The sequence below is a fragment of the Hippopotamus amphibius genome, chromosome 15 (assembly GCF_030028045.1).
Source record: "Hippopotamus amphibius kiboko isolate mHipAmp2 chromosome 15, mHipAmp2.hap2, whole genome shotgun sequence".
NCBI lineage: Eukaryota > Metazoa > Chordata > Mammalia > Artiodactyla > Hippopotamidae > Hippopotamus > Hippopotamus amphibius.
Window position 1 is genome coordinate 42266783 of NC_080200.1, and position 16743 is coordinate 42283525.

The 16743-nt window shown below is 37.7% G+C and overlaps 2 protein-coding genes across 3 annotated transcripts; one reads left to right on the forward strand and one right to left on the reverse strand.

The window, feature by feature from the left end:
- Positions 1–384: 384 nt before the first annotated feature.
- On the reverse strand, positions 385–8656 carry BRIX1 (biogenesis of ribosomes BRX1). The gene is made up of 10 exons (XM_057709434.1): positions 8454–8656; positions 6090–6201; positions 4647–4690; positions 3042–3112; positions 2849–2898; positions 2671–2744; positions 2463–2513; positions 2234–2335; positions 1097–1225; positions 385–856 (listed from the first exon to the last, which is right to left on the reverse strand). The coding sequence occupies exons 1-10, from the start codon at positions 8610–8612 to the stop codon at positions 587–589; spliced, it is 1062 nt and encodes a 353-aa protein (XP_057565417.1). The 5' UTR covers positions 8613–8656; the 3' UTR covers positions 385–586.
- A 123-nt stretch (positions 8657–8779) lies between these two features.
- Positions 8780–16479, forward strand: RAD1 (RAD1 checkpoint DNA exonuclease). 2 transcript variants are annotated; one of them, XM_057709435.1, is made up of 6 exons: positions 8780–8890; positions 9151–9614; positions 10603–10711; positions 11945–12203; positions 14116–14214; positions 14549–16479. In XM_057709435.1, exons 2-6 carry the CDS (start codon positions 9420–9422, stop codon positions 14724–14726), a joined length of 840 nt encoding a protein of 279 aa, XP_057565418.1. In that variant the 5' UTR covers positions 8780–8890; positions 9151–9419; the 3' UTR covers positions 14727–16479. The 2 variants fall into 2 exon arrangements, with proteins under 2 accessions (XP_057565418.1, XP_057565420.1); XM_057709437.1 differs by having other exon boundaries at positions 8788–8890; positions 9349–9614.
- Positions 16480–16743: the final 264 nt, after the last annotated feature.

Sequence of the window (16743 nt, forward strand, 5' to 3'; positions counted from 1 at the left end):
AAATTAAATATTATCTACAAAAAGCTTTCAACACACACATAAACTCATTTGATTTGCAAAACCTAAGCATTTTTATATTTTTCAAGGTAAGAAAACAAGATGAGAGGTTGGCTTTTCCTGGGCCTTACTGACTTGTGACTCAAGCACTCAAACCTCAGCAAGATGCTTTCTCTTCTAGCAGTCTACCCCCACTTTACCATGCGAAACTATGATCTCAAAGTGCCTAATGCTGTTTTACATGTAATAAAGATCCAATAAATCTGTCTGAATTTCAGCTTTGCTAAACTCAAAATTTTAATCCAAGAGAGCAGGCCTAAACCTTAAGGGTGCTAATTAAGTTTTTAGTAATACAAACCAACTTTGAAAAGAAAAACAGAAATTAAGTGATGAGTTCTGATGATATTTTATTTAGAAAAACATAGGACCCCCTCCCCCCAACTGAAGCCACAAAATCCTAACTTTAATTTTTCTTTTAAATGTCACACTAATTAGATATAAGGTCGCCCCAAATAATAAAAGTATTTATTTACACATCGAATACAAAATAAATATAAAACAACTGAAAACAAATTAGTTATCCATTGATTCATTTTGCATTCCCACTGTTCATCTTCTGTTTCATTTTCCTTTGCCTTTTGTAAATCTTTTTCTTTCTTGCTTTCAAATCGACTTTTGGCTCTGGTTTCACCCACTGTATTTCTATGGGCTTCTCCTCAGCTGGTGTCACAAACACATCTGCAGTGGGATCATGGGGAAGAACAGTCTTTGGTTCTTTCTTTCTCAGCTTCTGCACATCTTTCACTTGCTGCTTCTCTCTGTATTTTGCAGCTGTGATGGACCTTATGACACGCCGATGCTAGAAACAAAAAAATATTAAAGGTGCTTCTGAAATAAAAATAAACATTTTATACATGGCAAGGACATTCACTTATGAACGCTATTTCCCTTCACCCTGCATCATTAAAACACAGTAATCTGCAAGACTGTATGCAGCAGAAACCACATTCAGTTTCACAGTTAACAGAATAGTTACCTGACAATTATTTTGGCTGAAGAGTTCTGGGACATTGAGGACCAATGAACAAAAACAGCTTACCATGTTTGGTGACTGGTAATGAGGATTTTCATACAAAGTTGGTCCTCCAAAACTTCCCTGGAAAATCTTTATGAGATTTAAGACAAAACGGGGTCCTATTTCTACAAGAGCAGCATCTTCTTCTATGATCTTTTAAAAAAAGGAAACATTTCACTTTGGTTTGGATATACTCCTCCTAAAATGTATACAGGCTATATATCCTCATTACAAATGTGCCTTCAAGAACTGATAACCAATAAAGTTAAGGTGGAAGTGAAACCTGGCCAGTGCCAAGTCATCAATACTTTCTGAAAAACGTTACTGGTTACAGGCAGTCATCACAGGAGAATATAAATGCTTTCTCAGTGTGTTTTTACAATTGAGTCATGTCAATTTGGTCTGTATCTTGCTTTTCACAATGCACATCTTCTTGAAAAACTGTGTTTAAATGAGTATTTTAAACTGCAACCATGATAACAAAATGTATTAAAGCACCCTATGAGGCACCCTTTCAAAATTTAAATCACTTCTAAATTGTTTTTATAAACCTAATTCAAATTAGATTAAAAGGTATATAAAAGGATACATGGCAAAATTTATTTTTGAACAGTTACTGATTATGGAATTAAGAGGCAACTTCTGAACTACAAATATTACTACAGTAGGTATGCCTGCCCTCAGAGGTTAAGACAGGGATATGTTTAACTCACACTGCGAGGTATCTAATATAACAACATGCAGAAAAGAGCCCAGTTTACTTCATAGGTTATCGAAAATTCTGCCTTGTTGTCCTCTTCCACCTCTCCACAGATTTCCAGAATCACCTATTCTCCTGAGTGAGTCACTGTATGACTCATCTAATAGTTCTCATTAAATGCCTTTACAGGGGTTACGTTTTCCTAGTCTTAAATCCCACCCCACCCCCAGTAGCTTCTAACCTCTTGGGAGAGAAACATATTTTACTCAATAAACAGTGGCTTGTTAGAAAATCCATTCTCCATATTAGCTGATAGCCATGAACCTAAGTTACGAGAGGGAGATTTACTACAAGTCTGTGGGGAAAAGAAAAAAGAATTTATCATTCGCATTGCCCATGTCTATAAACACTATATATCCTAATTTATTTCAAAGTATAATTAAAAGTTAATTAAAGCTAACCTGAAAGTTCCGAAACCATATCCTATTATCCAAAACGGTGAACGTAAATACATGGTCCACAAAGGGTTGGCTTTTGGGATGATACCGTGGTGTACTAAAGATCTAGTGAAAAAAAGGACATATTAGTTCTGTATTCCGTGACATACCACGTGTTTTAGATAGCTAAGTGAAAAGGAAGACACTCATTTATACTATTCTACTAAAAATAGCTTCGAGTAAAGATATTTACCTGAATTAAGAGCTCTTTTAACAAAGCATAATGTGGTAATTCATCAAAAGCCTATAAAAATAAAGTGAACACATTATTTGACAATATTAGTTTTGTTTAAAATTGGTTTTTCTTATATTAACTAAACTCAATTATACAACTATATCCACTAAAAAACAACCATGCATAATAAGAAAATTAGACTTCACACGCTAAATGAGAAACTTACTGGGTCAAAAGACAAGAGGGGCCGAGAACCTTTTAAACAGTTTCCAGTCATCTTTAGCTCAGCTAGGGTATGAACTAGAAAAATTATAACAACAACAAAAATAGTTATAACTGGCACAAATATCCCAAAAGATTATTTTCAATTTTCTCACAAAAGATTTTAAATTAAGTCAACTTACTATTTTGAACAAGGAATTTAGCAGATGGTCCATGAGGTGAATTTGAAAGCCTAAAAAATATAAAAGAAGCTTTTTCAACTAATTAGAATTTAGAACTTAGTGAAAGCTTACTACCAATTCACTTTAAAAGACACCATAATGTGCTAATAATATTCTCACATATTCTCAAATCTTATTTAATATATTCTCTTACCACATATAGAGATCTTGTTTTTTCTTAGCTTCAAAATAGATACATTTATTGCAGTTTTTCATTTCACAAACCTAAATGGAGCAAAGTACAGAAAAATGAAGTGGATAATAAAAATAAGATCTAAAGCAATTCAATGCAATGAATATTTAGATGCCTCCAAAAATACTTAAGCAGGTTAATAGGCTACAAAGGTTTAAATCAAGGTAAATTTATTCACAGAAACATTTAAAGTTCCTCTTAGGTATTCTGTCCAAGGTAAATTATGCTCTGCCCACCTCTTTGGTGGAAGCAGCTACTGCCCTTGGTCTAGCATTTTAATTGGCCTCCCTTGGGGAAACACTTCTTCTGACCATGGTCCTGTGTACAAACTACAAAGATTAAAAACAAATGTCCCAGGAATAAAGCACATTACAATTAGCCTCACCAATTGTAGAAAAATACAGTCCTTACAGAACAAAAAACATCCTTTATCATGGTCACTTTGATTTTTAACTCTTTAGCTTTTCAATTTTAAGCTCAAGAAATTTATATTTTTTCTTCCTCATGTGTACTACCATTTCTGTGGCTTGGTTCTGTAAAATCACTAAGGAATTGGTGAAAGGCAAGTATACAAAACCTATTTCAAGCTGAATTAAACTTCAACGTCTTCATGATTTACGAAGTCACAACAGAGAAATATACAAAAACAATACAGGAATGAAGTCCTATATTATTTTAGTGTTCATAAACTAATACACATACACTGCCTGAGGCTTAAAAATTCTTCAGTCCAATTCTTTTGTTCCTTACGGGTCTTAGAATAAACCCAACTACACAGTAATTTGTGACCTTTAGTTGCTGGCAACCTATATCCTGTTGATTTCTCCTATCTTCACTTGAAATTATACTACTTGTTTAGGGACTGTCTCCCCCAAAAGAATGTAAGCTCCATGATGACAGGGGAGTTTTTTTAAACAGTTTCTATAGAATAATGCCATGGATAGAGCAGCGCTTCAAAATTTTCTGCTAAATGAATAGAAGAAGCCTTTCTAATAGCTAAGAGAATTATCTTAAAACAATTCTTCTAAGTTTTAAAAAAATCTGCTTTAAAAACGCAAGTTTAGCCTTCAACAACACTTTGTAAATTTAACCTATTACTAGTTTGTAATACCTTAAGAGCAAATATCACATGCATCGCTTTTGACAAAACACTTTTCAAAGAATTTTTTAAAATATTTAATGGGTTTTTAATTTTATTTTCTACATGTTGATAATTTTTTATGAATACCTACTATGAATTTAGCACTATATTAGACATAATAAGAAAAAAAAGAATGAGGTATAATCCCTGTCCTCAGGAATTTCAATATGCTTGTTGAGAGAAGACAAATATAAGAATGATCAAGAAATAATATATACTGAAGCACTAAACTGTGCAAAACAGAAAATGAGTACTATAAAAATTTAGAAAGCAGATAAAGTCCATTAAATTTGCATATCTTATACAAAACAACTCAAAAGTCACTGAATAACTGACTTATTTTTTATATGAACTATTTATAGTGTTCCAAATACTGTGTTCGTAAATAGTGTTGCTAGAATATTTTAATTACTTTCTAAAATTACCTCGTTTATCACAAATAACTTATCTTTACGATCCATTTTAGTATCTATAAAAAGAAAAAAAAAAGGCATGTAAACAAAAGATTTCAAAGCTACTTCAATCAAATCACACATACTTTCTAGGAAATTAAATATTATTTTAACAATCTTCAATTTAAATAAGATTTTATTAATCTTCAAAATGATTAAACCTGAAAACACACGACCTCTTTAAAAATCTTGTTCTTTTGAAATGTAAAAATTAGTGATTAAAAGTAGTCCTCAAGAAATATAAAGATCTAAGCAGTGTTTCTTAGACTTTGTGTACAGGCACACCTCAGAGATATGGCCAGTTCAGTTCCAGACTACCGTAGCAAAGCAAACATCGCTATAAAGCAAGTCACAAATTTTTTTTTGCTTTCTCAGTGCATATAAATGTTATCTTTCTACTATACTGTAGTCCATTAAGTGTACAATAGCATTATGTCTAAAAACAACCTAAATACCTTAATTTAAAAATATTTTATTGCTAAAAAATGCTAACAACAATGAAAAAGTTGGAAATATTTTAAGAATTACCAAAATATGACAGAGACACAAAGTAAGCAAATAAATGCCATTGGAAAAATGGTGCCAAGAGACCTGCTCAACGCAGGGTTGCCACAAACCTTCATATGGGAAAAAAAATGCAATAAAGCGAAGTGCAATAAAAAGAGGTATGCCTGAATTTCTGTGAATCCTTTTCAAAAATGGGGAAATTCTCACCAACTGCAAAGTTTTAGGACTCCAGTTTAAGGAGCACTCACTTACAAAACAATATAAATTAAAATTTTCTTACTAGTTTTAAAGACCTGAAGATGTAACAGCAGACCTCCAGTTTGAGAAACACTGATCTAAAGAACTAAGTTATTACCTAGAATTAAAACCAAAAGCACCTCCCCAAACAGGCACAAAAACAGCTGCATGAGGGCACTGCCACAGTTCTAAACCCCAAACTAGATGTTCTTCACTTGCCTGTAAGATACCCCATTAGTAAAAAGAAAAGCTTCACATTTAGGAGCAGACTGAGTCCCAACTTAAAGGTGCTTGAAATCCTACTCCTGGCCCATTAAGTTTTTCATAAGTTTTTTTTAGATGCAGAAAGCAACACATGGCAGTCCTGAATCATTTAGAAGGACAAACCAGCTCATGACCTCTGAGAACATTACAACGAAGGCATACCTAGACCTTCAAGAAACGTTTCACTAATTAGGATATCTGTTTAAGAAAGTGAAGAGAATGTTTAATGAATTTCACAAAGAATTTCTAACAAAATATTAATTGGAAAAATCTTGGCACTGAACGATAAACTTCTGAGGAGTCATGGTTCTTTACCTGACATGCTGAACGAAGTGTGACTCTAAGTGAAAACATATAAACAGGCAAGTTTACAAATACAAAATTTTAAAGTATATGATATGAAGGCACCTGCTTTAGAATGAGGCATCAACATTCTCAAGTCTTGCATTAAATGTCTTGTTCTGAAATTTATTCCTCTAGAAGAAAAGATGAGAATCCGTTCCTTATTTTTCCACTTGCCCTAAAGAAAAAAAACATGAGAAGAATTTTAACATTTCACAGTGAATCTATCTTGTTTGTTTAAAGATAAAGCTTCCAAGTAGCAAGCCAAACAATCCTGATTAACCTCTAATTCAATCTCTCAGTAGCACTCACTGACCCCAGCTGCCACCCAGAAATCTCCTTGGCTTCGCATCTTTTTATTTTCTTTCTTCAATCTGTCCAATTCCTCCTCCTGACTCTAAAGATTCTTTCTTAGCCCTCTTTTTTATTTCTGATCTCTCCAGGACAGAGTTCTCATAATCATTCCCACAGCTCAGATTGTCAACTAATTCTACAGGAAGGTCAGGAACTCTTTCTAGCCCTAATAATTCAAGTATTTGGATTACTTCCAATTCAACTCTAGAATACTAACCCTTAAAATCCAGTAAATTTCCTTGCTATTTATTTTTCTTATGATGTTACCATCATTTCAGTCCTCCATGCTTTGAATCTTCCATTTGCCCTTATTCGCTCATATCATAAGCACTAGTAAATGCTGTCAATTTCTCTTTGCAACAACTCTTAGTCCTCTCCTAGTGACACTACCTTCAAGGTTCAGATTCTTATAATCTCATATCAATTGCAAATCTTCTAAATGCTAGTCTTCCCAGCGAGGAGCTCCTCCAATCAACAAGGCAGACTACCACCTACTTGCTCCCATCACATTTTTACCTTCCCAGGTTTTCTAAACAAAGTTCAAAACGACACAGCTTTAACACTGGACTCTAAAACACATCTAGGGACTTCCCTGGTGGTCCAGCAGTTAAAGACTCCACGCTCCCAAGGCAGGGGGCCCAGGTTCCATCCCTGGTCAGGGAACTAGATCCCACATGCCGCAACTAAGACCTGGGGCAACCAAATTAAATAAATATTTTAAAAATAAAATAAAAATTTAAAAATACATCTATATTTCTACCTCATTATTGTCCCAAATCAACCCCACACTTCAGCCAATCTGGCTGTATTTTTTAAACTGTCAGCATTCGTCCACCTCAACACCTCTGATCAGTTTTTCTCCCCGCCCGGTATATTGTTCCCTCTCATTTTTGAATATCGGGATCCAGCTCAAAGGCTAAATCCTTCATGATCCTCTACCTGGTCATCCTAGAGTAATCTTTATCTTCTACACTTAAACAGAATCTTTCATGTTACAGCTTAGCTCAGAGATACTATTATATTTCTTTCTAGTTCCCAAAGAGAAGAGTGAGAACACTAACGTTTACAAAAAATCTACAAGAAGTCCAGCTTATTCTTCACAAAAAGTAAACCACACTTTCTTCCTCTTAATTTGCAGGTGAGGAAAGAGTTCAAAATGTCCCGGTTAATTAATACCAGGCCTAGAATTCAAGCTCATCTTTCACTCCTCAAAGCCAACCCCTTTCCCAGCGCTTGCCACCCCACCACAAAGGGTCACTGATCTCTCACTCACTACATGGTAGTTAAGATGTCAATGCCAGCTTGGCAGGGCGGGGGTCCGGCATATAAATTAATAAATCAAACGCAACTGTCTCCACAATGAATGAAAGTTAGGTCCAACAACTTACGTTCACCTTCTTTTGAATAAAAACTATCAACTTATAGATGAGTTCTTAGGTTCCTTCTAAACTCCAACATTTCAGGAGGAAGCAGTCACGTTCTAGTTTTGCAATCCCAAATCAGGGGAAACCTAACTTCTTACGGTGCCTTGCACGTTAAAACTTTGTCAAATATACATAAAGCTCATACTAGCTATTCTAGTTTTCGTTATCCCTTGAGAGTTAAAGATCAAACAAATCAAAAATCATAGTCCCAAAGGACAGCAACTTTTTAAAGGACCGCACAAGCTTCAATATCCCTAACTGACCGTAGCTAACTATGGCAGAAACATGGGGAATATTCATCACTGGATGGGATATGCTCGAGAGCGAAAAACAACTTAAGGGGAAAAGTACTATCCTCCAACAACAACAAGAAAATGAAAAAACTAGAAGACCAAATACTGCAACTGAGTTCCATATGTCGCCTCCCCGGGAACCAGGTAAGAGCTTTGAAATCCGCCCAGCTGCCGAGCCAGCAGCCTTTAAGAGTGCGGCCACGTGCACGAGGGTCAGACGTAGACGCGGTAGCGGGTCCCTCCAAGAGCACTGAGACCGAGCCCCCCTAACACCCCAGCCTAGGAAACCCGCAGAGCCGTAATCAGACAGGAAGCCCCGACGAAGGCGCGTGGAGCCGCGGCCGCAGAGCCCCCTCTACCTTGCAAACCGGGCCTGGGATACGATCTCTCTCTTCCTCCTCCGCCTCCTGGGATACGTCGCTCGGCTTAGCGGGCGGCTTGGCATCTTTTTCGTTTCTTTTTAGCTTTTTCGCCTGAACCGCCGGGCCTCCACGCCGTTTTCTCTTGGTCGCCGCCATCTTGCCCTCCGACTTCGCGCTAGGCCTTCCTTCCGGCTCTGCCGCTCGCTCCGCTTCCCATCTCTATGGTCCCGGGGCTCGGCTCGGGGCTGGGGGAGGGGGTCCTCCTCCAACTCTATGGTGCCTGTTTCCGGTCTCTGTGGTACGGCTCGCTCGGCTCTCTAGGCTTCGTCTATCTCTGTGGTGACGGTGGCCGAGGTGGCTGGCCTAAGTGTGGCGGGGGCAGTTCCGCTTCCTCCCTAGTTTCCAGGGAGCTGTGTTGCGGCCCCGGCGCAAAGGTAAGGTTTGGGCGCTCGGGATCCCGAGACTAGTAAGCGGGTGCGGTGGGCTGGTGAGCCGCGTTGTCTGGGCCTCTTGGGGGACCTTCCGAGGACCCATGCCGCCCCCCGCCGCCATCGCCTGTTCTGTTAGGAGCGAGGTCGGCGGCGCGGGACGCCTCAGCACCGACTCTGGGGATGCGCAGCCCCAGCTTGGCTTGGCGAAGCTGGCTCCGAATGGCCGTGTGTGTTGCCTATTTTAATCCTTCGTAACTTTTCAGGTGTTACTGTTCCCTTCCTAAAGACGACGACACCGCAGCTTGCAGACAGTAATTTCCCCCAAAGTTAGAGACAGTTCAGTGGCAGAGGTGGGGCTCAGTCCCTACTCCGCCGAGTTGAACAGCAAGGCCTCTTCCACTTGGTGAACATCGCGGGCCTCGTCCGCCCTGACGGCGAGGTTTATTGTCGCATCTCATCAGGCGTTCCGTGACCCCGCGGGAGGGGGTGTCGACACCAGGAGCATCCGTCGGGGCCGAATGCGCCGTGGACCATGCCGCTCCTGACGCAGGAGATCCCAGATGAGAATGATTACAGCTTAGTGGCCAGCCTTGAAAACGTCAGGAACCTCTCCACAATCCTGAAGGCTGTTCATTTCCGAGAACACGCCACGTGTTTCGCTACTAAAAACGGAATCAAGGTTACAGTGGAAAACGCAAAGTGTGTGCAAGCAAATGCTTTTATTCAGGTATGCAAGTAGGCACCTGTAAGCCTGTGACCTATGACGTTCTTCACCCAGCTCAGTGAATTCCGAGGGTCTTAACAGACATCATTTAAGTTAGAGAGCAAAATGTCATCATTTGAATTCTTTCTCTCTCCTGGGAACAAATTCTTTTCTCATCGTGTTTTACAGAGATAATGGTTAAAGATAATACCTAAAATATATTAAGCTAAACTACAGGCGGGCACTTTCTTGAGTGTTTTGTATGTTTACATGTTTAATTCATTTAATCCTCAGGTAGTCCCATGAGGTGGGTTCTATTATTATTCCCATTTTACATATGTGGAAACTGAGACACTGTTTAAGTGATTTGCCAACAGTCCTACACCTGGCAAGAGGCTTAGTTGGAATGAGAACCCAGAACATTTGTTTCCATAGTATATGCCTCTTTCCTCTACCTCCCTGTATCAAATTTTTTTTCTCTTATTGGTTATAATCTATTTGTTCTTACAAAGTAATATTTGTATGGTTCAGATAGGATTTCAGATTTAATTCAGCATTTTTTTGGAACACCTACGTGCACAGTATGACCTCAGGTGTGGAGGGATAAATAAGACATGGTTCTTGTCCTCAAAAGAAATTGGAAACCGGTATCACTCATGCATTGTGTGATTGTTTGGCTGTTTTCCAAATGACCTTAGCAGAACTGACAGGTGCGAAAAGGAGACAAGGGAGAGTCATGTGGAGAATAGTTTAGCTCCAAGAAGCTAGATGAAGGACCTCCCATGCGTAAAGTTTTGCGTGGGCCGGAAATCAGTTACACGTTCAACTCCTGAGTAGTAGTATTCTAATGGATCACAGCTGAAAAAGTTTAAGATATTTTAATTGTAATCAGAAATTATTTTCATGGCGTTAGCACAGTATTGTTATTTTAAAAACATATAAAGTGAAATCTAGAACCTTATATGTGAGTTTTCATTCTTTAATGTATATACATTTTCACATTTTTTCATAGGCTGGAATATTTCAAGAGTTTAGAGTTCAAGAAGAGTCTGTTACTTTCCGAATTAATCTAACTGTCCTTTTAGACTGTTTATCTATTTTTGGATCAAGCCCTATGCCAGGTGAACCATTTTATTATCATTGTAACAACATAAAAGCATTATACAGAATGGTCAGAAAAATACAGGAAAAGTGATTAGAATATAATACAAACATTTGTTTAGAAAATTAATTGCCAATTCATTTTTCATTTGCCACAGTCATGGATTCTGATTTTTCACAATAGAAAGTTTGCTTACGGTTCATGTTTGCACAAGTATTTACAAAGCTTTTGGGATAAACCTGTCCAGAATTACAGTTAGTGGCAAAGAAAAATAAATACCAACTGTCCTGACTCCCAGTTTACTGCGTTAGAAATTTGTTTGCTTTTTTTCTTTAAGCCCTGTTTATAAATTATATTTTCCTAAATGCTTTCCTTTAAAATATTTATATATTTTTAGGAATAGTAAATTTTGTTGCTATGGATATAAAACTACAAGGAATCCCCAGAATTATTTTATTTTATAGGAAAGGAACCTGGATATTAGCTAGGGAAAATTCAGTTATTGTCCTCTAGAAAACATATTTTAATTTTGTACAGGTAATTCCATTATTATTGGAATTGGTTAAAATTATACATTTTCTAATGCAGTGTTCCCCAGCTGGTTTTCCATAAAAGCATCTGTCATCTCCCCTTCCTCACTGGTTCTCCACCCAGTAAGGAAGAGGAGCTAGAGTGTCCAGTCATATTCCTCCTCCTCTCTAGTGGCTTGCAGAAGTAAAACCCTAACCACCATTAACCACCCTTTTTCTCCCAATTAGACCTTAAAATTTGAGGAAATATAAAAACTATCTCCCGATAGAAAAGGTTGGAAGGATCCTTATCACAGTAAATACACTGATGTTACAGTAAGACAATATCAAAGCAATCTGTCATTGCACAAATTGAACCTTTAAGAATAGCATAGCCTATTCTGCAACAGTTATTACATGCAGTATTGGACCATATAGATTCTCCATCCTGAAGTTGTGTTTATATGATCAACTAGCTATTTCTGAGGTGTTTTTGGCAACCTGGAAAATGATTTCAAGAGTTACGTTACATTTTGTTCCCAATTTTTTGTAGTTATTTTTGGAATTGTCCATACAGAGCTGTCACCAGGGAAAACGTGATCCCTTCTTATAAGGATATACATACGTATATGCTAGAAATGGACAGGATAAAATACTCTTGACGAGTTTTAGGCATCATGTGAGGAGAAGTTGAACCCAGAGCTATAAAGCTAAGCCTAAAGTATGATTTGTTTCCGTTGCAGGGACTCTAACTGCACTTCGGATGTGTTACCAAGGTTATGGTTACCCTTTGATGCTGTTTCTGGAAGAAGGAGGAGTGGTGACAGTCTGTAAAATCAATACTCAGGAGCCTGAGGAGACTCTGGATTTTGACTTCTGCAGCACCAATGTTATTAATAAAATTATTCTGCAGTCGGAGGGGCTCCGTGAAGCATTTTCCGAATTGGATATGACGAGTGAGGTCCTACAGATCACCATGTCTCCAGATAAACCTTATTTCAGGTACTTGAAAGCAGTGCAGTTATAGTTAATGTAGTTTACTCCATCTCCCTGCTTACACATTTGCTTCGGATGCAGAATTTTTATTATCCAGGTTACTAGAATTTTTGGAACTTTAGAGAGTTTCTACTCTTACTTCATACTTTTACAGGTCAGGACACTAGGAAGACCCAGGAAGATTAACTCAGTATTTAAAGTTTCATACGTAGTGTTGGTTTCTAGAAGAGTAGTCCGGTCTCCTAGTTCATAAACTAGTGGTCTTTTCATTGTTGTACTACTTACTGTTGTAGATAGATTGCATAGTGAGGAAAATTGGGCTTAAACTTTTAGAAAAGGTGTTTGTAGTGATATGTGGTATCTCTTTTTCTTTCCTTTCAAGTTAGTACAGAATGCAAAAGAAAATAGGTGTTTTCTATACATGGTTCATTCACTGGGTATCTATTGGTCACCTACTGTGTGCCTATTTGCCTTATTAAGCACTATAGGAAGGAACGGCTTAAAATCAAGGTGACGATATATGTGATACAGCGTAGAGGGAACAAAATTACATGCCATTAAGTTCCAAAATAACATACGTAGATTCTTGGGGAAGCAACACAGGAGTACTTAGGGAGGAATGGCCAAGGTGAGCTTCCCAAGAGAGGGCATTTTCAGCAGGAATACAGTATCAAAAACTATCAAGCTGTTTCTCATGTTTTAAACCAACAAATTATGAAACGGCAAAACTCTTTTCAGGATTAGAATAAACTGAGAGGGAGAATTTAACGATTTCTTCTCTTTTGAAATATTTCAGAATATTAAAGAGTAAAGGAGTTAAGCACACATGGTATGAGAGGTGTAATTATTCTTTTCGTTTCTACTTTAGAAGAACTGTAGGCCTTTCTCATATGTTAGGCAGTTAAAAATTTGGCTCAAGACTGGTTACAGTGTTAATCAGAATGGAAATCAGTGGAGCCCTGCTTGAGCATGATACGAATTCAGATTCCAGGCACTGAAGCCGAGCAATCCAGAGGCTCCCCATCTAAGTGCTCTCGGCACGAGCAGCTAGGTGGATCATCATAGCTTCCATCTCCCATACAGGGAATTATTTGCTGGGGGAACTGGAAGTTGAAATATTTTTTCTGGATATGTTAAACTTGAGCCTGTGACACTAGGGAGGGGTTGGATATATAGATCTAGAGCTCGGGAGATGGGTCTAGACTGGAAATTTAGGTTTGGGAACCATCAGCATGGCTGGGCATGGACAACGTGGCTCAGAGAAAGGTGACGTTAGGAGAGAGAAAAGATGGATCCTAGGGAGAGCCAGCAGCTGGTCCTTATCGCTGTGTTCACACAGTGCTCATCAGTGTGTTCACCCCAAAGCCAATGACCAATACGTTCGTGCAGATTAAGTAGACGTATGGATATTCACAAATCATCTACAAACTGCTGACACGACCAAGCAAAGAAAACCGTAAGACAGCCTGAAGAGCAGTCTGAGACACAGAAGAGCCCTTAGTGCTTGGTGTGCAGTAAAGACAGGGAGCAGGGACCCCAGGGTGCAGCTGATGTCGGTCAGGGGCCTCCATCACTCCTCAGCTCTCCCGTTACAGGGTTACATCCTCTCCTGACTGAGGATGAGGAAAGGACAATATCAGAGTAGAATTAAGGCAATGAAATTGAGGCAAACCCCCCTGGATTCCTTTTGTGACTGGCTTTTTTCAAAGCCATTTACTAGTTGCTAGCTCTCCTGTACTCCCGCAGTATCCTACAGGGATCTCTACTATGTAATTGTTACAGTGTCTTGTCAGCAGGTGTTCACATACCTGTTTCACTCACCAGAAAGAGCTGCTTAAGGAAGTGTTTTCTTATTTGGATCCTAATGTGACCTATTGTTGGACCAATGAATAAATGAGTTGCGCATTTTCTACTACAGGTTATCTACTTTTGGGAATGCAGGAAGCTCCCACCTTGACTATCCCAAAGATTCTGATTTGATGGAGTCATTTCACTGTAATCAGACCCAGGTCAACAGGTCAGTTCTTAATGTAGACATTGCCATTGGTGATGAAGGTGAGGTTAAATAGCACAATTCTATTAAATAAATTTTTTAAAACTTTCAACCTGTAGATAAAAGTTCAGCATAAAAAAAAATAAATGGTAGGTTGCTGGGTTTACTTGGGGATTTGGGATTGTAATAGTGGATGAAATTTTTAAAATGAAGATAAGATAGCAAATTGGACAAGTACTTGATTTTATTCTTATATTTGCTATTTGGTAGTTCTTGGCTAATTTTTGTCCTTTAGTTGGAATTATGAGCACTGCTTTAAGTGTGTCCAAATAACACCTTTTTATTTATTTTTCTACAGATACAAGATTTCTTTACTGAAACCCTCTACAAAAGCATTAGTCCTATCTTGTAAGGTATCTATTCGAACAGATAACCGAGGATTCCTCTCATTACAGTATATGATTAGAAATGAAGATGGACAGATATGTTTTGTGGAATATTACTGCTGTCCTGATGAAGAAGTTCCTGAATCTTAGTCTTAAGTATGGCAGTTCACTGTGCTGTTTGTGTACACAGTCATGATAGGTCATGTTCTCTGAGTGTAGCACTCTTCATGATTTCTTACTGGATTTTCTGAGGCGAAGAAGCATGGAAGAAGAAGCTAAGTCCCTGCCTCCTAATAGTTGCTGTATATTTTGTAAGTAATGTTCTCACATAGTCATAGATTATCCGGTACTGGACTAGCCTGTGGTTCTGTCTTTTGAACTCATGGGAATCGTTACAAGCCAAGATGGATAAGTTTTATGTTTTATTCTACTTAAGTAGGACGTTCCAAGACTCTAAAAATTTAAAGTTTGATGAAACCATATCTGAAATGTTCTTTTATTTATTTACTATTAGAAAAAGCAGTGGCACACGGACATCACTTCCTAGTTGGAATTCTGGAGAATCTGTCTTAAAGCAGTGGTTCTCAGAGTGCTGTGCCTAGATACCTGGAAACTTGTCAGGAACTTTGGGTGGAGAGGCCAGCAATCTGTAGTGTAAAAAGCTTCCTCCCCCCCGCCCCCCCAGGAGATTCTGATGCATGCTAAAGTTTGAGAACCACAATTTTAAAGCATACTTTTTTAAAAATAGCATTTCATTGCATTGAAGTGACTGCTTTTAACTGTGATTTCTTCACAAATGTTTTGAAGTTTAGGCATCGTCAAACAAGTCTGAATAATTACATGATTTATTTTTAAACTGTACATTCTGAAGACATCTTTGAGCGGGCTATAAAACAGTCTTCAGAGTTACAAATTTTCATCTTGTTCTGAAAACTGTTCAATGTAGTAAGTATTCATTTGATACCTTCTATTTGCCTATAAGAGTTTCTCAACCAAACCAAGGTGTACTAAACCATTTATTAAGTGATTTTACACTTTCTTGGGTAGTTTTCAATGAAATAATTTTTGTGATAATGTAGGTTAATAGACTATAATACTAAAATTATCTAACTTGTTTTCTAGTAGAAAAAGTATATAACTAATATGACGTTTCTGTACCACATGACAACAGCTCAGTGTCTCTCAGTGGGCAGGCACTATTGGCCTTTGAAGAGTATTTGAGCAAAGCACTTCAGGGAAAAGCTCCTCCAGAACATTATGCAGGCACTGCTCCCAGGCGTGTGTACTATTTGTGCAGTTCTGGGTATCTAGTCCAGGGTGAGTACCTGATAACTAATAAATCTCCCAGGCAATCTCAGGATGCCCAGCTGGTACAAAAGAAGTTGGAGTTTTGTAAAGTACAGTATATGTTCAAGAAGGAAATGATTAAATCTACTAAATGTCCAGATATTTTTTTGTCTAGATAAGCACTAAGATCAAAACAAATCTAAAACATAATTATGAAAATATTAAATCAGTAAACATTTCAAGGATTACAATTTTCCTTTAAATTTAAAATAGGGCAGTTATTTGGTTTTTTCCGTTGGCATGTCTAGTACCTAGAACAGTGCCTAGGATGCAATAAATATTGATTAGATGAAAGAACCTCCATTTTCAGATTATTAGTCACTATTTAATTCCATTATTTAGGTTTGAATTTATTTTGACCTAATGTATTTTTTTTCAGTTGAACCTATAAAGAATTTAAAATATGTATCGATTTAATAAGACTAACTTTTTTGCAGATTTAAGACTGTTATTTTAGCTGCACATATCTTGAGTTATTTAGAATTCAGAAACTAATGAATTTCTTTCTGAATCACCCTGACATCGAGGTAGGAATTAATAAAGAATTTTCTATTTATGTGTGTTCTATTTGATCTAGGAATTTGCTAGTTCAACTCCTATGAAAGACCACTAGGGGGCGGACTTCCTCAGGCAGCGCAGGATGCTTTGATGACTGCAGATTCTGTTCATGGGTCACATATAGAAGACTGTAATCTTAGTTTTAAGATTTAGCTTTGCCTTTATGAAGTTTATCTCATATTCTTTCCAGTAAAATTGTGCTTATCAGGAAGAGGTAGGTAGTATTTTTTTCCATTTTTAACTAAGTTCCTACTTGATGATG

Bases quoted from the DNA above. Each gene is read 5' to 3' on its own strand.
- BRIX1 (XM_057709434.1), bottom strand. From the start codon at position 8,612: ATGGCGGCGACCAAGAGAAAACGGCGTGGAGGCCCGGCGGTTCAGGCG. The intron at 2,745-2,848 runs GTAAGTTGACTT...TAATTTTTCTAG, and splicing joins TAAATTCCTTGTTCAAAATA to TTCATACCCTAGCTGAGCTA. The intron at 1,226-2,233 runs GTTAGCTTTAAT...TTTTTTTAAAAG, and splicing joins TATGGTTTCGGAACTTTCAG to ATCATAGAAGAAGATGCTGC.
- RAD1 (XM_057709435.1), top strand. From the start codon at position 9,420: ATGCCGCTCCTGACGCAGGAGATCCCAGATGAGAATGATTACAGCTTA. The intron at 10,712-11,944 runs GTGAACCATTTT...TTTCCGTTGCAG, and splicing joins TGGATCAAGCCCTATGCCAG to GGACTCTAACTGCACTTCGG. The intron at 14,215-14,548 runs GTCAGTTCTTAA...ATTTTTCTACAG, and splicing joins AATCAGACCCAGGTCAACAG to ATACAAGATTTCTTTACTGA.